Genomic DNA, 25,255 nt, shown 5'->3' on the forward strand with positions numbered 1-25,255 from the left:
ATGGGGAATTTTACATCATTTGTAATTCATAAGTCTCCCAAGAATTTGTTTATCTTTTATAATCTTATACAATTGACTCTTCAGTACATGGCTTGGCTTACACATCATTTTCCCATCTCCCTGGCTTTTCTGTGGGCTAATTTATACCACAATCAATGTAAGATACATGTATATAAAGAATAGGTATCCAAAATTTTCCTGATGATGGACTGAAGTATTGGTCAAGAATTCAATTACTGTAAACCATCTTATTTTCCCATGCGATTACATTGTATGTAACGAAAGAAATCGTAAAAATAAATTGATGCAAATTTGTTTCAAATACAAGTAAGGTAGAATTATAAGAGTCTAGATTGCGAAATTAAATCATCATGAATAAGTCTGTCATTCAGGGAAAACAAAAAGGTGAAATTAAGTTGCATAAATAACTTGGTTTACAGGATTGTTTAGTTATTACAAGTGTAAGGAAAAAAACACATAAAGGAATGTCATTTTGATTAATTTATTGTTAATAAAATAAATGTTACTTTGACATATACCAATAGAATAATGTTTATTTATATAGGTATAATTCAAATAATTTAAAAGTGACCAGCACTTTGAAAAACTGATAGGCGAGACGGTAGCTCGGATTATATAACTAATATCTACACATGGAATGTATAATGTCTGTATAGACAAAAAACAATAAAGACGTCAGAAATCAAGAGAAATTAAAATAAAAAAACAATGGTATATTGATGTAGATAATTTAAACTGTAAATGTTACTGGACGGATTGAAGTAAATGTTATTGTATCACTCAAATTATTCAAGTTTACGTATTAAAGCCGACCTCATTGGACATAACTGGTTAGACACCATCACAGTCATATTATTTCCTTATATGTCACCAGTAAATTCATTGCCATATACCCAGGGTTGATCACACTATGCTTTGCTACAATTAAGTACTGTGCAGTGCGATCAACCATGGAGCTCTGATACAGCAAATTCATTTTTCTGTTTACTGGCCAACAAGGTATTTCTTTATTTTGATAAACTCCATGATATGATTTTAAGCATTTAACCAATAATGTTTATCAAATATAATTTTATAGAGTCAATAAAAGTCATATCGTAAAACAATGTTGATAACAGAAATGCAATATTTCAAGAAGAATGTTCTAAATACAGTAAAAATGGTGATATCAGACTCGCTGATTTATGTAAACTGTCAAGGTATATATATAGGATGATGAATACACCAAGTACACCAGCTATACTTTTGATCACCCTGGGTACTTCTGAAAAGGGACGTCACTCTAGGTGGTAATTTACACAGTTCCGGATGGAATACGACCACCAAGCTTAGTGATCACATCCTTCATCTCGGCAATGTCTGAAACAAAAATATTCCGGAAAGGTAGTGAAATTTTGTTTGTTATCATGAGTCCATGGAGACAATATTGGAAATGAAAACTTGATAGCCCAATCTATAATTAATGTACTATATAACATGAAATGTTAGTTATGTAAAAAAACTTTTTAGTGGTAACTGTAAAACCACGCATAAAAAACCTTTTTAGTGGTAACTGTAAAACCACGCATAAAAAAACAACAGCATTTATGTCTATATTATTATCACTATGGTTCAATCGGTTAACCATGAAAATTCTATCTATGAAAACAAAGAAGTACATGTACACGAATAGTTCATATGTTATACAGTTGTGTACTACTTGTACTTCAACATTTTCACAGCTAGATGTCTGGCATAGTTCAAATGTCAGAGTATAATATAAGAGGCAAAGAAACATGGGGCAATAAAAATTCTCCTCCACATGAATTTCCAAAATTTACATAATACACCGCATAACATTGTCAGATCAGAAATAAAATATATTGCCACTAGTACATACTTTGCCTGAGATCACGATTTTCATCCATCAGCTCGTTGTTACGACTGGACAAGAAGACGGCATCCTGTATAGAGTCCTCCAGTAGCTGTCTGTACCTCTGATCTAGGGCAGCTTTCTGTTCCTCAAACATTTCCCGATAGCTACGGAAAGTCTGAAATACAGAATTATATATCACGATAGCTACGGAAAGTCTGAAATACAGAATTACATATCACGATAACTAGGGAAAGTCTGAAATACAGAATTATATATCACGATAGCTACGGAAAGTCTGAAATACAGAATTACATTTCCCGATAGCTACGGAAAGTCTGAAATACAGAATTACATATCACGATAGCTACGGAAAGTCTGAAATACAGAATTATATATCACGATAACTAGGGAAAGTCTGAAATACAGAATTATATATCACGATAACTAGGGAAAGTCTGAAATACAGAATTATATATCACGATAGCTACGGAAAGTCTGAAATACAGAATTACATTTCCCGATAGCTACGGAAAGTCTGAAATACAGAATTATATATCCCGATAGCTACGGAAAGTCTGAAATACAGAATTATATATCACGATAGCTAGGGAAAGTCTGAAATACAGAATTATATATCACGATAACTAGGGAAAGTCTGAAATACAGAATTACATATCACGATAGCTACGGAAAGTCTGAAATACAGAATTATATATCATGATAACTAGGGAAAGTCTGAAATACAGAATTATATATCACGATAACTAGGGAAAGTCTGAAATACAGAATTATATATCACGATAGCTACGGAAAGTCTGAAATACAGAATTACATTTCCCGATAGCTACGAAAAGTCTGAAATACAGAATTATATATCACGATAGCTAGGGAAAGTCTGAAATACAGAATTATATATCACGATAGCTACGGAAAGTCTGAAATACAGAATTACATATCCCGATAGCTATGGAAAGTCTGAAATACAGAATTATATATCACGATAGCTAGGGAAAGTCTGAAATACAGAATTATATATCACGATAACTAGGGAAAGTCTGAAATACAGAATTACATATCACGATAGCTACGGAAAGTCTGAAATACAGAATTATATATCACGATAACTAGGGAAAGTCTGAAATACAGAATTATATATCACGATAACTAGGGAAAGTCTGAAATACAGAATTATATATCACGATAACTACGGAAAGTCTGAAATACAGAATTATATATCACGATAACTAGGGAAAGTCTGAAATACAGAATTACATATCAAGATAACTATTGAAAATGTAAAATTCAAAAAATCCTTGCACATTCAGGTTTCAAAAGTAATTTATAAGTTATAAATTGTATAACATTAATTATTTTGTAATCAATTTAAATTAAACAGGTGGTCCTATTACCTGGAAGTGTTGGAGCTGTTGAATCTCCATCTCATCCTTGTGTAGTTTATACACATCCTCCAACTCTTTAGCCAGACGATTCTTCTCCTGTTGTAGAGTCTCCAGCTGCAATGATTAAAGGTATTCTTGAATGTTAACAAAAAACTAAAAATGTCTGTATTAGGACATGAATGCCTTCAGCTCCATATGAAATGTTGACAGAACACCAAACCTTTTAATTTGACAATTCAGTTAAATAGTCATGTTAAAGTACTTAGTTTAGACATTGAAGCATTGAGTCGAATGTGATGATACGCAGGAGCTTCAGTGTTTTAAAATATACACATTTTTAGGATACATATGATTTACCTGTGTTAAGTAATTGTAAGAAATAAACTAAAAATGTCTGTTTTAAGACATAAATGCTTCCATCTCCATATAAAAGAAGAATGGATGTGATGCTATGCAAGGCAACAGGACGGAACCAATGAATATATATATCAACTCTTCCTCCTTTCATACAAATTCTGATTTGTAATGTAACACTTACCTGGCAGGTAATCACAGATTTGTAATGTAACACTTACCTGGTAGGTAATCACAGATTTGTAATGTAACACTTAGGTAATCACAGATTTGTAATGTAACACTTACCTGGTAGGTAATCACAGATTTGTAATGTAACACTTACCTGGTAGGTAATCACAGATTTGTAATGTAACACTTACCTGGTAGGTAATCACAGATTTGTAATGTAACACTTACCTGGTAGGTAATCACAGATTTGTAATGTAACACTTACCTGGTAGGTAATCACAGATTTGTAATGTAACACTTACCTGGTAGGTAATCACAGATTTGTAATGTAACACTTACCTGGTAGGTAATACAGATTTGTAATGTACACTTACCTGGTAGTAATCACAGATTTGTAATGTAACACTTACCTGGTAGGTAATCACAGATTTGTAATGTACACTTACCTGGTAGGTAAACAATTTGTAATGTCATACGTAGTAATCACAGATTTGTAATGTACACTTACCTGGTAGGTAACGTAATGATTTGTAGGTAATACGATTTGTAATGTAACACACTGGTAGGTAATCACAGATTTGTAAATTGTATCATTACCTGGTAGGTAATCACAGATTTGTAATGTAACACTTACCTGGTAGGTAATCACAGATTTGTAATGTAACACTTACCTGGTAGGTAATCACAGATTTGTAATGTGACACTTACCTGGTAGGTAATCACAGATTTGTAATGTAACACTTACCTGGTAGGTAATCACAGATTTGTAATGTGACACTTACCTGGTAGGTAATCACAGATTTGTAATGTAACACTTACCTGGTAGGTAATCACAGATTTGTAATGTAACACTTACCTGGTAGGTAATCACAGATTTGTAATGTAACACTTACCTGGTAGGTAATCACAGATTTGTAATGTAACACTTACCTGGTAGGTAATCACAGATTTGTAATGTAACACTTACCTGGTAGGTAATCACAGATTTGTAATGTAACACTTACCTGGTAGGTAATCACAGATTTGTAATGTAACACTTACCTGGTAGGTAATCACAGATTTGTAATGTAACACTTACCTGGTAGGTAATCACAGATTTGTAATGTAACACTTACCTGGTAGGTAATCACAGATTTGTAATGTAACACTTACCTGGTAGGTAATCACTGATTTGTAATGTAACACTTACCTGGTAGTAATACGATTTGTAATGTACATACCTGGAGTAATCACAGATTTGTAATGTAACACTTACCTGGTAGGTAATCACAGATTTGTAATGTAACACTTACCTGGTAGGTAATCACAGATTTGTAATGTAACACTTACCTGGTAGGTAATCACAGATTTGTAATGTAACACTTACCTGGTAGGTAATCACAGATTTGTAATGTAACACTTACCTGGTAGGTAATCACAGATTTGTAATGTAACACTTACCTGGTAGGTAATCACAGATTTGTAATGTAACACTTACCTGGTAGGTAATCACAGATTTGTAATGTAACACTTACCTGGTAGGTAATCACAGATTTGTAATGTAACACTTACCTGGTAGGTAATCACAGATTTGTAATGTGACACTTACCTGGTAGGTAATCACAGATTTGTAATGTAACACTTACCTGGTAGGTAATCACAGATTTGTAATGTAACACTTACCTGGTAGGTAATCACAGATTTGTAATGTGACACTTACCTGGTAGGTAATCACAGATTTGTAATGTGACACTTACCTGGTAGGTAATCACAGATTTGTAATGTAACACTTACCTGGTAGGTAATCACAGATTTGTAATGTAACACTTACCTGGTAGGTAATCACAGATTTGTAATGTAACACTTACCTGGTAGGTAATCACAGATTTGTAATGTACACTACAGATTGACTTACCTGGTAGGTAATCACATTTGTAATGTACACTTACCTGGTAGGTAATCACAGATTTGTAATGTACATTACCTGTAGGTAATCACAGATTTGTAATGTAACTTACCTGGTAGGTAATCACAGATTTGTAATTGACACTTACCTGGTAGGTAATCACAGATTTGTAATGTACACTTACCTGGTAGGTAATCACAGATTTGTAATGTAACACTTACCTGGTAGGTAATCACAGATTTGTAAATCACTTACCTGGTAGGTAATCACAGATTTGTAATGTGACACTTACCTGGTAGGTAATCACAGATTTGTAATGTACACTTACCTGGTAGGAATACAGATTGTAATGTAACAAGTATCACGATTTGTAATGTAACAATGAATGTACACTTACTGGTAGGTAATCACAGATTTGTAATGTGACACTTACCTGGTAGGTAATCACAGATTTGTAATGTGACACTTACCTGGTAGGTAATCACAGATTTGTAATGTAACACTTACCTGGTAGGTAATCACAGATTTGTAATGTAACACTTACCTGGTAGGTAATCACAGATTTGTAATGTGACACTTACCTGGTAGGTAATCACTGATTTGTAATGGTAGGTAATCACAGATTTGTAATGTGACACTTACCTGGTAGGTAATCACTGATTTGTAATGTAACACTTACCTGGTAGGTAATCACAGATTTGTAATGTAACACTTACCTGGTAGGTAATCACAGATTTGTAATGTAACACTTACCTGGTAGGTAATCACTGATTTGTAATGTAACACTTACCTGGTAGGTAATCACAGATTTGTAATGTGACACTTACCTGGTAGGTAATCACAGATTTGTAATGTAACACTTACCTGGTAGGTAATCACAGATTTGTAATGTAACACTTACCTGGTAGGTAATCACAGATTTGTAATGTGACACTTACCTGGTAGGTAATCACAGATTTGTAATGTAACACTTACCTGGTAGGTAATCACAGATTTGTAATGTGACACTTACCTGGTAGGTAATCACAGATTTTAATGTATTAACTTACCTGGTAGGTTATCACTGATTTGTAATGTAACACTTACCTGGTAGGTAATCACAGATTTGTAATGTAACAGTTACCTGGTAGGTAATCACAGATTTGTAATGTGACACTTACCTGGTAGGTAATTACTGATTTCAAATGTAACACTTACCTGGTAGGTAATCACAGATTTGTAATGTGACACTTACCTGGTAGGTAATCACTGATTTGTAATGTGACACTTACCTGGTAGTTAATCACTGATTTGTAATGTAACACTTACCTGGTAGTTAATCACTGATTTGTAATGTGACACTTACCTGGTAGGTAATCACAGATTTGTTAGCCTTCAGTTCCACCACCTGTATCTCTAGGGCAGCCCCCTCCTGTGGGGTGTACTTTTTACCATCAGTCATTTTAACCTGGATTTCCATCTTCTCCTGCTCAATCTCAATGTTCATCTTGTCGAGCTCGTCGGCCACCATGGCCTTGTGTTGTTGCTCTAACTGGTGACGCTCCTCTAGCTGTTATTGTAACATTAATCAGAGGTATGTTTACAAGAACTGAATGTGTCAGTTGCTATGGCAACACAACAAAATTTATTGCTTCAGTTGTTATGGCAACACAACAAAATTTATTGCTTCAGTTGTTATGGCAACACAACAAAATTTATTGCTTCAGTTGTTATGGCAACACAACAAAATTTATTGCTTCAGTTGTTATGGCAACACAACAAAATTTATTGTTTCAGTTGTTATGGCAACATAACAAAATTTATTGCTTCAGTTGTTATGGCAACACAACAAAATTTATTGCTTCAGTTGTTATGGCAACAAACAAATTTATTGTTTCAGTTGTTATGGCAACACAACAAAATTTATTGCTTCAGTTGTTATGGCAACACAACAAAATTTATTGCTTCAGTTGTTATGGCAACACAACAAAATTTATTGTTTCAGTTGTTATGGCAACATAACAAAATTTATTGCTTCAGTTGTTATGGCAACACAACAAAATTTATTGTTTCAGTTGCTATGGCAACACAACAAAATTTGTTGCTTCAGTTGTTATGGCACCACAACAAAATTTGTTGCTTCAGCTGTTATGGCAACACAACAAAAGTTACATTTCAAATATAGGTAAGAGGAACACAATATCAATGAATAGTGTGTACAATAAATAAATTAATGAACAGTTTGTATTTCTTTGTGTAGAATTTTACAATAAAATGAATTTAATTCAATCTATATCTGATCAGTTTGTGTTTGCAAAAACTAGGCCTACAACTACAAAAACTATTATATACATGTAAAATTTAAATGCTCTTCTTAATAATGCAAACTATAGCTATTTATAAGTTGATATGTTACACAAACTGTGACAATAAACATACATCTATAAGGAAATAAAATGGCCCTAAAACTTATATAACGATTTTGGTACATACCTCTACTTTCTGCCTCACTTCTGCACTTCCCTTCATAGCTGTCATCTGGGCCTTGGCACTCTACAAACACACCATCATTTGGTTTTAAGTTTCACACTCTTCACTTTCAAATAAAAATAACATATTACATTTGTATCTTATTGAGATAATCACATTTAATTTACTAACACGTCACTTCAAAGTAATGTAGTCATTCCAGGATATTTAACAATGTTCCTATGACAAACCTACAATGCATGCAGTAGCTCTATGCAGCCAATACTGCAGTCTGGTTATAGTTTATAAGACAAATAGTTGATCTCCCTTTTTATCTCCTTTTACGACCTTCTTACCTAAATAGAAGTCCTTAAAGGGACAATTCAGTCTAAGAGAACATAAAAATTTGTACATATATCGGGAAAAAACAGTTCTAATGGTAATTAGATCTGTCGGTTTTACTTAATATGCCAGGAAAGCCCATGGTGGTGAAATGCGTGTGAAATGTTCAAACTAGCTCGCTGTCTGCCATTACATATTGTGGTCGAACATCTTGTTTGCCGAACCCTGTCCCTTGCTCGTAGAGTAATGCAACGTTTGTCGAGAACTGCTCAAATCGCTCTGACAGTAGTGTGTTTACCTTATTAGGTGAATTATCTTGCCTAAAAATCATATTATCATCTCCTCAATGGTAATGTAGTTCATTTGTTTAACATGTGTGACTTTGGCTCGGGTATGGGTACAGCGTACATATTGTAACTGCTTAATCGTATTGATCAACAATTTGTTATTACAACGGTATCAATTAAATATTAAACAATGATGTGGAATTTGTTAATATTTTATGTTAAATGTTTCATAAGAAATGTAGAACAATACATTTATGCCATATTTTGCTTCTTAGTTATGTAAAAGAATTAGCCTGAGTGAATTGTCCCTTTAAATTATATTTGTAATATCCCTTTATCAATCAACTAACCTAATTAAGAATGTATCTTTTCATTTGTGTATAGTGAAAATTATCTCCCTTTAACACCCTGTAATTTCCCTTTTGGGCCTCATAATTACCTCCCTTTCCTCTCGCTGCTTATCCTGAACATCCTTTAATTGCTGTTTGAGTTTCTTCAAAATATCTGTTTCTTTCCTTAGCTTTTCCTTCAGTTCATGAATAGCTGTCACCCTCTTCTTAGTTTCTGATTCTGAAGATTTTCCTGTTTAAAACAAAAGATATTAATTAATTCCCTGAATCTTAATTTGGAATTTTACCATCCAATAGTTCATGTACCAACCATACATTATGCAATATTGCCTGACAATTTCTTTTTGTGAGTTACGAAGTATGATTCGTGGAAGGAAGCTTGTTTTACATGATCAAAATCAATTTGAAATTTTCATGACTGATATGGTCAGAATGATTAGTTCAGCTGTTTTGTATAAATATGAAGTCATGTAATATGAGACAGCTGTATCATACCACTCTCTGTCCACTTGGAGTACTCAGCAATCCGCTTCTGTAGATCCTCGTTCATCACATCAACACCTTTCCTCTTCTCTTTATATTGTAGAGTCAGCTTTACATTAGAAATAAGAAAATAGTCCTCAGTAAACAAAAATCTTGAATGATCGTCAATTTAAAACTAGATCTACGATAACATGTTTGTCTATTGGAAAGAAACATCAACTACATTTTGTAGTTTCAGATTTATATAGACAAAATTAATCACAATTATCTAGTAGTAAAATAGTTTTCACCCCTTTTACTTGGTTCTATAAAATGAGTACGATTCAGAAATGGACTTTATCCTTTTTCATGCAAATTATCATTATATAACTTTTGTACTATGCCAAACTTTTTTATTACTGCCAATCACTCTAAAGACATACCTGGTCTTTCTCTTTCTGTAGGAGTATCATCTTCTCCTGTAGTTCTTTGTTACCCTTCCTCACATTGTCTGTAACCCACTCTAGGATACCCTGAAACAAAACATTGTTACTACTGCATAATAATTTATGTAAATCAAATTATACCATAAAATTCTTTATCCCTTTCACTGTTTAAGTCTAGTTTGTCATACCTCAGTCTATCAACTATGTTTGGCCTGTAGTGAGCAGTCCCTGAAAAATCTTACAAACTCATAGCTTGACGACCTTTAGAATGTTTAGAATGAAACTTTAATCCAGCTAGCTAGGGCTTTGACTTTCAGAGTTAAACTGTAACTGAGGACTTAGTCCTTCACAGTGAAGCTCTAATTCACCACTTTCGACCTTGAGATTTAATTCAGATTTTTGGCCTTTAAAGAGAAACAATAAGGTTTTTTTATCTCTAATTTTCAGAGGAAAGTATTCTTTTGAACTACTTAAATAACACAAACCTTATTTGCAAGATTGATTTTTCTTTCTTCCTCAAATTTCTGGGACAGCCTTTCACGCTCTGCCCAAGTTGACTGCTTAGCTATTTGTAGGTCTTGTACAAGGTCCTGTAAAAGAAAATTTCCCCTTTTTAAAAAAAAAGATGAATACTATGTATTGGTATCTTATGATTTGTCCAAAACATTTTCTCCATTTACTTGATATTCAGTGGAAAATCTAGCCCTCTCTCAGATCTCATGCATCATACTTTTATTTGTAGCTTAACTAAAGACATGTATACATTACATATCTATAAAAATGACCAATCAATGTGTTTACCTGCATCTTTAGAACATCATCCTTGTTGGGTTCAGAAGAAGAAGCAATCCTGTCCCGCAGTTTAGAGATCTCATCCCGTAAGTCCTGGATTATGTCACTGGAATCATCCTGTAGGATATAATCATCAAAGTATTAATATCACAAACAAATGGCCGTCTTATCTTCGTCCATATAAGGACAAAAACATATCTACTTTAACACTAGCACTGAAATCTAAATGATCAACACTGACAATTACATAACGCTATATATCATTTGAAGACAATTTTTAGGGTTCTATATACCAGAAGAATCCCAAAAGATTTTCTCTAATTTCATTTGTATATATCATCTTACAACAGTTATACTAGTTACTGTAACTAAATGCAATCCATATCCAACTATATACCATATTCGACCCAATAAGCAACCCCATCCCTGTAAGCGCCCCTCCCACTTTTTGAGGCCCCATTTTCACTGACCTCACATTAATATGAAAACCAATGACTTCTCTATTTGATTTCTTTTACAACTTTAATTATGGCAGACTTTGTGCAGTAATTTAACACAGGCTAGTCCAAATTTTGTTAGGATACTTTTTTAATTACTTTTTAAATGTCTAATTAACACAAAAATAATATAAAATAATCAATCAGTACTTCATTTTATATAGGACATAGTGCCACATATTTTTTTCGGGATGCAATTAATTATTTTTGATATTTTTATCTTGAAGTAAAATTATATGTTCAAACTTTTCAATGGTGGTAATGGTGTAAACTAAGTAACTTTTATAACTGAAGAAAAATACTAAATCGTCTGCTCCTGTTTTTGATAGAGAAAGTATACCATTTGTCAGCGGTGGAGCATCTTTAAGTAATTAGATGGTATTGTCTCCATGTAAGAAGTACTAACCAAATGACTAGTAGGCCTATGATTTTTTTATAGTTTCAAAGTTTTATAAATAATCATGATTATACTGTAGTAGGTGTTATCAACAATATAACTTCCATACAAAAATCAAAATATCAATCATGTAATATTTGATCTGACAGTAATGACACATACATCATGCAACTAGTTAAATAAAACGTAAAATGTATATACTGTGCAATGTAAGATAATCATACATATAAATACAGATATTCACAATAATTAAGCTGGTGTGACAGTCATCTCAAACAAAAATTCAAATTTGTAATTATGTAGAGTTTAAGTTCTGATAGTTACGTCAAAGTAAAATCAATTTTCAAAATTAAGATAATAAATGCAGAATAACCGTTGGTTATTATTTCCATACCATGGTAACCTAGTACCATATAATATACATGACATTAAATTTCATGAAAAATGCTAAATCCAATAATTCTGACATTTTGTTGTTTAGCAACAGGCCTAGCATTTTTTACCACATTTCTGTATTTCATATCTATTAGTCTATAATCAATATTATGCTAAATTTGATTTCCATCTTCTAAGATGTTTTTAGTGATGGAAATGTATAATTTTTCATTTAGTATAGTCTTGTTATTCCCCTAGCAACCACTGTAATTTCATAGCTACAAATTTCCTTCTCGTACCTACTTGAGGCTCCTCGTTCAAGTCTGTTATAAATTGGGTATATATGATCACAGATCTTCTGATTAGCCAATTATTTGAAAGAATAACTCAAGGCCTCAATACAAGTTCATATATATCATTCTGTTTCTCCAAATCCAAAGTCAATTTTATAATTTGATTAAAGAAACAAAGTGATAACTACCCACGATGCAATAGCAACAATCATGATAACAGAATAAACATATAAGTAACTCAGTATATTTAGTTACATATGTATTGGTTGATAGAAATTGATCAATATGCATTAGCATAACATATGTTCACCATAGAATCAAAGTTTGAAATTAATACCATTTGTATAACATGCACCTTAACTTTTAAGAATGCTTGCACAATTGCCCAAAATACATGTATACATTTGTACCATTGGATATGCATCAGCTCACTGACAGGTAAAAATATGGAAATTTTCTTGATAATAATTCAGACTTGGATTTTATAAGATCCATGAACACATGCATTATTTTATTATTGTATTATTGTTTTAATTTGTTAAATTTAACTGCATCAGTTATTCAATTTACCTGGAAAATCACCAACACAGTTAATGCCATCTCTAGTTATATTTTTATCAATGACAATGTTTAGAATATATGCATGCTTATGAAATATAATAATGTGGTAACATGACTGTTAGCCTCTTTAATGACAGGTACACCATTACTTCTAGTACTTTGATTCGTGAACATTAATTAAATATTTCAGTAATATAAAGCATACATAATGGCAATTTACTTAATTATTACCGGTGTTTGATTAAAATGTTGATAAAAGATAATAGTGTTATAATTTTTTCATTATTTACTTGTAAAAGCAGATTAGTTTTAACATTGAGTTTTTAAACAATACTGTAGAGCTAGTTATTTTCGCGGGGATGATAATTTCATGATTTCGCAGCACATTGCAATGATCACAACAATTTGATCCACAAAATGATGAGAAATGGTTGAATGATATATATCCTTAAATCCAGATTATGAAAATTTAAATTCGGTAACATGATTTTCTCATTTTTAGATCAAATTGTGAAAATTTTGGTCCACAAAAATAACCAGCTGTATGGTATGTGTTCATCAATTATACTCCTTTCCTTTAACCACATTCACATATATTGTCATGCTGTTATAAGTTCTGTATAAACTGTTATTATGTGTTTTACTGAGGATTACCTTCCCGTCAACAAAAGACTGAATAGGAATAGAGACAACATTTCTTTACCACAGATCACATAAATATAGAATATAATTACAATAATTAACATTACTATTAGGCCACTAAAATATGAACTGATTTTAATTACACACATATATACTAATTACGTGAGGATGAATGGCCTTGATGGTTATCCTGTAACACGTATCAAGGTATCAAGGATAGGGATATTGTACCCAGTGGATCACAAAGAGAGGTAAACAATAAGACTGGCTCATGGTTTTACGTAGCGTTGGACCGATTCTCGATTTTAATCGATGATCAATGGATTATGATTTTTCCAAAGACTATCGATTATGAAAGGTAATAATCGATTATTAAAATGGGAGATAACTCCTGCTTATCTTATTCTGTTCTGAACCTTTATTATGTTATATATCAGTGCAAAACCACATATCAAAATATTTTAAACATCATAGATAATCAAGAATTTGAATTAAAAAAAAATAGTTCTTCACACTGTTGGTTCAGTGGATATCTTTCTAAAATTCTTCAGAAAAACTAAAAGGTGAAATACATAAATATATAGAGCTTTCTATAAATAGTATCCCATAATAAAATCGATAATTAGTAAATTGTCCTAAACCGATGATCGATTACCATTTTACAACCGATTCCCAACACTAGTTTTACACCACATTAATTGTGATTCAGTGAGTTAAATATTATCATTCTTTGAATCTTCCTTTCAACCTGAACTTTATTACATATATATGTTAATGATATGTATTTTAACTTTCCTGCAGGCAGACAATCTGTAAATACTGAAACATGTCAACTATCAAATAAAATCATTCTCATGAAAAATTACTAGAGAGTATTTGATTCCACCAATTCTGTGATATGAGGAGAAGAATTTTGAATTTTAGTTATTTTGAGCCCCTTTGGTTCCACTCCTAAGGCCCCTATTGAAATTGAATACCACAGGCAAATTAATGCTCAAAAATGTGTATTCCCTCTATAAACTATTGGTATTTGTCAATTAGCCTCTATCCACAAGGGAAAATCTCAGAGCCAAAGGGCCATGAAATTCACAATTTTTGTAAAGGGCCTTAGAAATTTTCTACTCATAAATAGTATTTGATTTTACCATATCTGTCAGTTGAGAAGAAAAGGCTTCTGTTAATCAATTTTACCCCTTTGGCCCCACCCACAGCCACATGGGGGGTGGGGTAATGAAATTAACAATTTTGATTAGCCTAATACACCTTAGAACGTTTGTGAAAAATTTGAATTTGCTCCAGTAGTTTTGGAGAAGAATGCAAAATTGTAAATTGTTTATGGACACAAGACAGACAATAGAGAACAAAAGGCGATTAGAATAAGTCACTTCAGACTTTGTCTCAGGTGACCTAAAAATCCCATTGTATGCATTCCTTAAATTAAAACCAGCCATGAATGAATCACACAGCCATAATGCATGGGTAGCCATGTAATGCAGACACAGACAACATCAGTATATTTCATCGGTATGAGAGAAAATAGGTTATATAACAGTGTTTTTAACAAAAGCAAAAAAAAACAAAAAAACAAAGAAATAGGCCCAGTGATTTAAGGTGGTCCCCGAGCATGTCATGCAGTCTGTGCTGGAAGTGTACTTACATAAGGATTCTGTGTGATGGCCATAACAAATCATACAGTGGTCATAAAAGTGATTCAATATATGATGATGATGTCAATGACTTTATCACTTAAGTAAAAACAGTAGGTACAATGTATAACCATGGTTTGACAATACATTCACACACAATGGTATTTTTTATCAAAAAATCATTTATTAATGATTCAGAAGATAATCACATATAAATTATATCTCTATGAACAAAATGAGCATTAAAATTTGGTTATTAAAGAATGAAACTACTCAAAGAGGAAGAAGTATAAAAATGAAACTGATTCCATTATGTTTAGGTTAATATGAACTAAAATTTCTAGCATAGTTAGCTATGTCAAGCAATGCAATATATACATGAAACATATTTTGATAGCAATCAAATGTATTGCATGAAAATATATTTACTCTAAACTCTAACCATATATATGTTAAAAAAATTAAATTAACTTGTATATTATTTATATAATTAGGTACCTTACTTGAAAACTAACATGGCTACATATTGTTAATAAGTTTAACTCAATCTGGGTTTACCATATTCATCTTGACGTGATTCTTGATGGACTTGGCGTAGGAAGCATACTGCAGTGTATTGTAGGTCTCCTGGTGGGTTCGATCTGAAATGTAAAAGGTCAAATGGTGTCGGGAAGTTGCTCATGCTTTGAACTGTAAAGCACCCATGCAAATGTTGCATGGTTGAATGATCTGGAGATAAAAAATTAATATCCATTACCATGACAATGTACTTTATTTGCACGAAATGTAATCCTCTATAAATATGACCCATAGATATTTTATTGCGAAGGTACGTTAAACCCCCTAAACTTATCTATATTACATCTTTGCATATATTGCAGAGTTACCTGCCTTGCGGGTAAGTATCCATTGTGACATCATTATTTTGTGGGCAAAATCCACTTTGTTTTCTTTAAAGAGTAGGACATTTCGCATGCAAGAACATGACACCACAATAAATACCTACCTGCAAGGGCAGATAAATATCATGTGAAATTTTTTTCCAGGTGTTTCACACATTGGCCACTTACCTGTTGGTGCCACAACTGCAAACATCATTGTCACTGCATTACCGCCAAGAGATTCCTGGAACAACACATTTGATGAACATTTTACACAAGATCACTTTGAGTTGATACTAATAATCACTTCAAAGCACATTAACACATATTAAAGAAGCATGAACAATAAGTCAACTTCAAATTCTTGAATGACAAATTACAAGTAATGTGTTCATGAGAAATACCAAAATGGAAGATTTATACAGTAAATAGATACATTTATGTGAAAAATGTAGTTGCATTCATTTGATTCATAATTGATGAAGTGTTCTATTTTCGCTTTAAAGTGTTGAAATCTACTGTACCTGTAGAAGCCTAGTAACTACAGAGTCCCTGTAAGGAACAGCTGATCCCTTCTTGTTTCCTCCCAAAACACTCAGCACGTTCAGAATACCCTGAACACTGTAAATCCAAACAGTTGTTAGATGTAGACAGGTAAATTTACACTGAATTTCTGTGACCTTCAGTGTTTTAGTTATCACTGGAAACTACTCACACTGACATTTTGATTTTACAGTGTTTTTTTAATATCAGTGTAAACATGAACCTGAAATAAGGTGCAGCTTATTGTCCAGAAAATACCGTATGTATTTTTTACACTATAGCACTATTTTTTTTAATATCTCTTCTGTTATATGTGAAATATGAGGAAACTTACCCAGCAATGGCGTTAGTGTCGGAACTGCCACGGTTGTCTGTGCCTGTTAAACATATACATTTTATGTTACTAAATGAGATATAACATAGTCAGAAAAAATGTTTAGACAATGAATACTTGACAGGATTCTCATTAGTTTCAAGTGAGAATGCATAGTATAAAATGACTGCTCAACTGTCTCTTTATAAAAGTTGTCTCTATATGTATATATAGAAAGCTCACTGAAAGCAATTTTCATCCCAACAACCTACTATAAGGAGGATGACAAAATTTACTTGATTCAGCATATTATATACATGTACTGCTACAACAATTTTTGAATGTTATAAAAAAAATGTCTTAAATTTTCATTTTCCAAGTCTTGGAACCACTTATTTTACAGGCTTTCCAACGCAACACTCAGTTAATTGGCTATAAGAATGAAGGAATTAATAGAGATTGCTGTAACTCATTTCTCTATGTTATACCTGCGAGGTCTACGATGGTGATGACGGAGCGGACTCCCACCTTACTGGACTGTCTCTCTCTCTGCTCTACCACTATAGTAAATATTGCATGGGCCCTACAAATAAACATCTGTTTAATTAAATGTTCTTTTCTATACTGAATGTCATTAAATCAGAGATTTATGTGTAAAGTTATCATTGTACAAAAATGTTTATTCAATATCAGTCAGAAAACCTTCCAACCTTTCCCTGTGAGCCTGTAGGTCTGTGGCTCCCATCTTCCTAGCTCGAGTTCCCTGGTCGTACAGTCTCAGCATGTCATCATATCCAGACACAACCAACTCCGCCAGTCCATCAACAAATCTGTAACAATTTCAACAAGGTACTTCATTTTATCTTCAGAACTAAGTCATTTAATCCATCAAAAATTAATAATGTAACAGAATTTTACGTTCACAACCAATGCAGCCAATCCATTCACAAATTTGTAAAGTATAAATACAATATTTGACAGCAGTATATTGCTAGTTAAAATTAAAAAAATTGTCAACCTACAAAATTAATCTACAATAATAATAATTATCAATACATGTACATAGTATTCATCTTAAGTAACAGCATAAGCAATAATTATGCATTGTTTACTTACATTCCCTTGTGGGGATGTTGTCTGATTTTCATTGGATTGTTGTGAGGGTTCAGAAGGTCAGTCATTTTCTGATCAAGGACCTAGAATATGTATATATAATGTGAAAGTAAACAATGTAAAAAGCTTCAGTAAATTTAAATCAAGCTAACACATAGTAAAATACTCAATATTGGAACTGCATGACATATCTGATATCATAAGATGAAAATTTGCATAATAAATATGATATGTATGGTAAAAAAAATCAACAAGATAGAAAGGCCTCGCCCCAATTTCACAAAACATTTGACATAAGTAACATAGGGTGACCATGGTGACTTAATTCTTTGACAGAAGTCAGTGATTTTTGTTGTATCAATGAACTGGGGCCTGGTGACATTTGTCTGTTACCTCTAGGTAGGACACAGTAGTGAAGAATTCCCTGTTACTCTTCTCTGCCATTACTTGACATACTCTCCTGATCACCTATTTATGATGACAAAAAAAGCATGACACAAATACATTAATGTTGTGTACATGTACAATAAGTGCATAGCATTATGTTATTCTGTAAATGTGAATGTATTCGCGAGTGAGTGATTTCGCGATTTGTATGTGTAGATATTTTCTACATTATTTTCGCAATACATATGACTGCAAGCTTTTGCGACTTGGTTTCAAATATAGACACAAAATCTTATGCGAGAGGGAAATTTTCGTGCTAATTGACATTTGCATAATTAATGTAAATTTATGCCTCGCATAAATTTCCATGTTTACAGTATCTATTGCTGAAAATTGAATCAAGTGAAAATTGAATCAAGTGAAAATTGAATCAAGTGAAAATTGATTTCATTGCTTAATTTCCAGTGATTCTCAAATCCTTTAACTGTAATACAAAGTCATGCAATAGGGTATGAATATTACTCGATATTCTTTTAACAAAATCCTTGAATATTGCACATGAAACATTTTCTTTGGTTGAGATGAAAAAGTTATACCATATGATAAGTGTATACTTACACTAGGTGCTATCCCTGGTTCACTGTCACTGCCGTTTATCAGGTAACTTTTACCAGACCCTGTCTAACAATGGAAATAGAGCATCACTTATTGTTCTATCCAGGTGTGAATCAAAATAACAATCTAATTAAGCATTTAAAACGTAAATTAAATCTTATTTTGATAATTCGGATTCTTATTTGGACAAATTTTAGAAAATTCAAGTCTTTCAATGCTACACTGACACAGTATGCAATACCTCACTCAGTTAAACTCGTTTAATTACATTGTATATGTTTATTGTGTGTGTGATGTAACACTAAGAAATTAACTTGTCAGTTCGAAACTGATTAATTGATGATTTCATCATTTGAAAACAAAATAGGTCAGGTATGATACTTATAGTTCATGTCAATAGATAAATAATGTAATATATAGTAAAAACTTACTGTGCCGAAAGCCATAAACGTAACATTGTATCCTTCCATGGCTCTCTGTAGCACTGATTCACATTTCTCTTTAAAAATCTGGTCCTGTTAAAAATAAAATCCTCATTTTAAAGTTTTAAACACATGATTCATTCTGACATAACATTAGTGTAATTACATTTTATTATCAAAATAAATAAACAAGTTAACTAGAGTACATCAATTAAACTTTACATTCATAATCAAATGTCTATTGATTTATTTTGATTATTTGAAATAAAAGCAAACTTTTTCAACTGATGGTTCTATTTTATATCACTGACTTATGATCTAGTGATTCTAGTATAAAGTTCCTAATAGATATGGTTCATAGTTTTACTTACATTTTTAGCATCACTACCGTAAGCTCCATCAAAACTAAAGGATTGTTCCTAGAAAAAAAAAAAGTAAACATCCTTAACGATCTTGATCATGATATCTAATACATATTGTTCCTAGAAAACAAGAGGCCCATGGGCCTTAACGGTCACCTGACATCCAATAGTAATTTGTCATTTAAGGGCCAACATAATAGCTATGAGGGACTTTAACACATGGTGTGTTAATTTTTTCCCTCCTGTATTCAACACAGAACCTGAAGTAAATATGAACTGATGTTGATGAAACTCTGTATGCAATGAGGTCTTGGATGAATTTGCAAACTGGAAAAATTTATCATAACTGACATATGGTTGTTATTTTTCTTTCTAATTTTATCATCCTATGGTCAGGTGACCTAAATATTTAAGCCATTTGGACCCCACCGGGCTCCACGCCTCAGCCTTTGGGGATGAGACAGGGTCAAAATGACATAATAGCAAAATGTCCTCTTGTGGTTATAATGTGAATCAAAAGTTTGAACAATTTCCAGTAGAAAATAAACAAAATATACCCAAGAAGTATTCAATATAAACTATAGCAAACTTAGCATCCTCCCCAAGGGCAAACAAAGAGGCCAAGGGTTATAAAATTCACAATTCTGATAAAGCACCACAATATCTTTAGAACACAATGTCCAATAATAGCATTATTACAAAGGACATTAACTCTATAATAAAGTTACCGTCGAAAAATTCCCTTTTTCAAACTCATCCTAGATCTTGTTGATATAAGGCTACATACAGTGTTTCATCAAAATCAGTTCACAGTTACCAAAGTTATCTTGTTCACAAGCACAATGATAAAATTAGAACAATAACTTTTACGTTACTGCCAAATAATTCCCATTTTTGAACTCGTACGAAATCTTGTTGATCTAAGGCTACATACAAAGTTTCATCAACCTCGGTTAACATTTACTCAAGTCATCGTGTTCACAAAGTAAAGTTAACGCACGATGGACAATAGGCTATTGCAGTTGGTCACTATGACGTATGGTCAGGTGACATAAAAATAGTAACAGTGACCTTGACCTTGACCTGGCAATCCTGAAACTGTATCTTGTCAAAAATAGTATGGTCCTTTAAATTTGTGTGAAGTTTGATCAAAATCACTCAAGGAATGAAGCCGCTAGAGCACTAAAAAGGATTTTCTAAAAATAGTAACGGTGACCTTGACCTTGACCCAGCAAACTTGAAGTTCAAACTTTTTCAGTCCTTTGTAGTTGTGTGCAGTTTGATCAAAATCACTCAAGGAATGAAGCCGCTAGAGTGCGAAAAAGAAATTATCTAAAAATAATAACAGTGACCTTGACCTTAGTCTGGCAATCTTCACACTCAAACTTGTCCGAGATATTATGATCCTTTGTCTATGTTTGAAGTGTGATCAAAATCACTCAAGGAATGAAGCCGCTAGAGTGCTGATAGGGATTTTCTAAAAATAGTAGCAGTGACCTTGAACTTGACCCGGCAACCCTGAAACTCGAATTCGTCCGAGATTTTGTTAATATTAAGCTACATACAAAGATTCATCAATCTCGGTTCACATTTACTCAAGTTATCGTGTTCACAACAAAAAGTGTTGACAACGCACGACGGAGTGCTGACAAAAAGAAATTATCTATCAAAATCACTCGAGGAATGAAGATGCTAGAGTGCTGATAGGGATTTTCTAAAAATAGTAGCAGTGACCTTGAACTTGACCCGGCAACCCTGAAACTCGAATTCGTCCGAGATCTTGTTAATATTAAGCTACATACAAAGATTCATCAATCTCGGTTCACATTTACTCAAGTTATCGTGTTCACAACAAAAAGTTAACGCACGACAGACGACGCACTACGGACGATGACGGACAAAAGGCTATCGCAATAGGTCACCATGACCTATGGTCAAGTGACCTAAAAAAGTAAACATCATTTACAATCTTGATCATGATATCTAATACATATATGATTATTATTAAATCCCATTTTTGAATTACATGAATTAATGTAGAAACATTACTGAATATCCTTGAAAATTTAGATTTTATGTGAAATTTTTTTTTGTCTGTGACAAGATAGATTTTATTACTGTTAATTACTGAACATTAATGCAGGCAATAATATGAATTTATAGTTATTACCTTTCCTCCAGTTTCCACAGAAATCTTGTCACCAGATATCTTCACAGCTGGTTTTGCTCCTTTATTGGCCTCATCAGAGGTCAAAGGTCGGCAGCGAGCCACAACTTTGATGTTAATGTTTTCAGGCTGAAAACAATCATACCATGTTGTTATCAAAAATACGTTTTTCTAATAAAATAATAATGACTTGTTGTCATTTCCATGTCATCCACTACTTAAAAATTAGATAATTTAACATCTATGATAAGAGCAAAGCACTAGGCCAGTAACATGGATGTATGTGAGCACAAATATTGAGGTTGATGATTTGTATGGAGGGCAAAAAACTATTCTTTCTTCCGGTTTAACCTGTTCCTGTTTATGCGTTTCTCCGGCAATGTTCCTCGTAGTTACAGAAAGAATATATACATGTATTTAACTAAATTTAAATGCAAATGAGGAGTAATCAAACATTTTTGACTTTTTACAAAATAATACCAAATGCTATTTAATGTAGTCAAAAATATCTATCGAGAGGGGATGAGCACAAAGAATCATGTCACATTCTCATCAACAAATGGTATGATATTAAAAGATCTATCGTCATAATGCATAGAGGTAGTCTATGTTTTTGTATGCTAGACAATTATCAGATCAAAGAATGCAATTGTTGTTTTGTTCAGGGACTGTCTGGTTTGTTGGGCCGACTACTGTTCCATGTTGTAAGTAGAAAATGGTTCGTTTGACTCAATGAGGAATGATATATATATATGTACATAGGTCTACTTTGAATTACGTGTGGCACACTCCCACATATGGGCAATAGTCCATCATGTCCATCCAAGTGCAGGATGAAAGTTCATATTAAGCCGTTTTTATTTTTTTTATCAAAAAAGGGTGTCATAATTTTGAGATTGCCATATAACTGATTTAAGACTCCATGTTTTTATGTATTATTGAATGCTACTACTACCTTTGTCATAAAATAACAATTTATTTTGAGCATAAAGTAAGCAATGTGATTCTGTTTGTAAAAATTTAAACAATGAAATTTATCCCCATTTGAGAAATGATGTAGAAAGTTGCATTAGTGATGGTGCCACATAAAAAATAAATAACTTTGTGCGTTTTCATTTTACATATATCCTGTATTTGGGTAATTAATGAATATTCAAATGCAGGCTTGTTACTTCATGACATGCTCTGGTGAGATTTTAATCTCGTTGAAGCTGAAATGTTGTCGCATCAGCGAGTCAAAGGCCAAATACCTTTCCGAAACAAAAAAATCTTCTTTTTTTTTTAAACATCAGAAAAGGTGTATTGATTGCCTAAGATGATGTTACATACATACTGATAACTTTTGAAAAAAAAAAAAGAAAAAAATAAACAAAAAAGAAATTTCATTTTTTCTGTAAATCTTTTTTAAGTTCATAGAGATGAAAATGATAAGCATTTAAGAGTGGAATCAAAATATATTGGTTTTAAATTTTACATTTGCATGAAGATAAAGTGATTTAAATTTTTTACAAGAAATGCTGGAAAATAACAAACTTTGTAACAGTATAAAAAAATCAAGCACCCTGACCCGATGGTTTTAGAAACAGCAACTTCTTTTATTAATTAATTTCTTTTGAACTGCAAAATTTCAGAAAACATTATTCATCAGAACTTTTTCTATAGTGCGTTGATTCTGTCAAAATTGTAAAAAAAAAAAAAAAAACAATGTATTTTCTTCTTCAAAATTTAGGGTACCGGTAGGGCTAGGGGTGACCGTGTGATACATTGTATTTTTTTCTTAAAGAAAACATTGGTTTTATCAAATATATTCATACTTATCAGACAATTAATATAATTTGCAAAATATCGCTTTAGTTCATATGTGTATACGGTGGCTGGGAAAGGACAAGAAAAATAAAAAATTGCAATGAAATAGTAAACCTGATAATTAACTGTCAATTACTCAGTGATTATTGCATTTGCACAAAATGTTTAGATTGCGTTCATACGCAATACTTTCGCGTTCGCACACTATAATTTTTTTTATTTTCCATGTCCTGTCGAATTCCCCGCCACCATATGTTGTATGCTCAGAACAGTGAAATTCCGGTAAAACCACAGTATACGTCACATGGCTACCTTTAATTCATGATAGCTCAAAATCAAGCATGCACCACCATATTACTTTTATTATATTTTCAACTTTGGTGTGAATTCCTATTTCCAAAAATAGATATTAGAAAAAAGTTTGTCATCAGAAAATTTTGCCTTTTCACCAAAGCAGATCCTTAAATGTAGAAAATAAACAAGTACAAAATCATCGATCTTTCCATGTCGTGCAGGATTGCCTTTTATCAGACACATTGAGTTTAGATATGTTATAGATGCAACAGATGTCAAGAAATTTGAAATTCTTTTAGACAATCATTGGAGAAACTGTCAAAAAACATTTTAACTTAAATATATGCTTATTAACTCAAATGAACATTAAATTACATGTATATATTATATGTATACTGTATACTCTACATATAGCGATCAGAAGAATATGGATACAAAGAACATTTATCATTGTATCATTGAATTCATGTAATATTGATATGGATATAGAGGCTAAAAGCCTGCATCCATTATATGTCGTATTAAAAAAATAGATAAGCAGAAACTGTAATACCAACAACACAGAAATACCTCTACTGTATATGGGGAGGGAGGATTCTGGTCGTTTCGGAAACAATTCGTCCCGAAACAATAGTACAATGTACCGAAACGACTTGAGCAGTGTAACCGAAAAGCGAAACCAACAACTTGATAGCGGGGGGAGGGGGGGGGGGGGGGCATTTCATTTGGTAGGTCGAATCAAATAGGTCGGTCGAACCACCAGTACAAACGAATAGAAAGTTACGCTGGGGTAAAAGATGAAGCATACCATCCTTAATGGTTTGATGACGTTCCAGACGTATTAAGTGAAGATATATGAGGTTTTGTAAGACAAATTTACTGGAGGCCAGCTCCAGTGAAGTCTCACCAAGGTACTTGTGTAAATACTACAATACCAGTGACGTCATCAAAAGCGGGAGGAGCATTCTTAAACAATATTTCAATATTCAATATAAGTCAATCTGAAATCTTTTAACGATTGCTTTACTGTTCCACTTTCATGAATGTAAATAAGTATACACATACCCATGCGATGTTTTGGTATTAAATCTTATGAATGAGAAATATTTTTAGATGCACACAAAAAGT

At 32.6% G+C, this 25,255-nt stretch overlaps 1 protein-coding gene across 4 annotated transcripts; it reads right to left on the reverse strand.

Moving 5' to 3' along the window:
* Positions 1–488: 488 nt before the first annotated feature.
* On the reverse strand, positions 489–25,070 carry LOC138327522 (kinesin-II 85 kDa subunit-like). 4 transcript variants are annotated; one of them, XM_069273683.1, is made up of 24 exons: positions 24,936–25,070; positions 22,031–22,156; positions 19,870–19,917; positions 19,508–19,591; positions 19,080–19,142; positions 18,468–18,542; positions 18,078–18,157; positions 17,672–17,791; positions 17,450–17,544; positions 16,983–17,025; positions 16,630–16,726; positions 16,295–16,349; positions 15,783–15,865; positions 13,591–13,608; positions 10,823–10,930; positions 10,507–10,611; positions 10,019–10,108; positions 9,609–9,705; positions 9,203–9,345; positions 8,159–8,218; positions 7,032–7,235; positions 3,286–3,390; positions 1,901–2,051; positions 489–1,380 (listed from the first exon to the last, which is right to left on the reverse strand). In XM_069273683.1, exons 1-24 carry the CDS (start codon positions 24,936–24,938, stop codon positions 1,316–1,318), a joined length of 2,118 nt encoding a protein of 705 aa, XP_069129784.1. In that variant the 5' UTR covers positions 24,939–25,070; the 3' UTR covers positions 489–1,315. The 4 variants fall into 4 exon arrangements, with proteins under 4 accessions (XP_069129784.1, XP_069129785.1, XP_069129787.1 ...); XM_069273684.1 differs by lacking the exon at positions 13,591–13,608; XM_069273686.1 differs by lacking the exons at positions 489–1,380; positions 1,901–2,051 and adding an exon at positions 2,370–2,411.
* Between the last annotated feature and the right edge of the window lie 185 nt (positions 25,071–25,255).

This window comes from Argopecten irradians, chromosome 7 (assembly GCF_041381155.1).
Source record: "Argopecten irradians isolate NY chromosome 7, Ai_NY, whole genome shotgun sequence".
Lineage (NCBI taxonomy): Eukaryota > Metazoa > Mollusca > Bivalvia > Pectinida > Pectinidae > Argopecten > Argopecten irradians.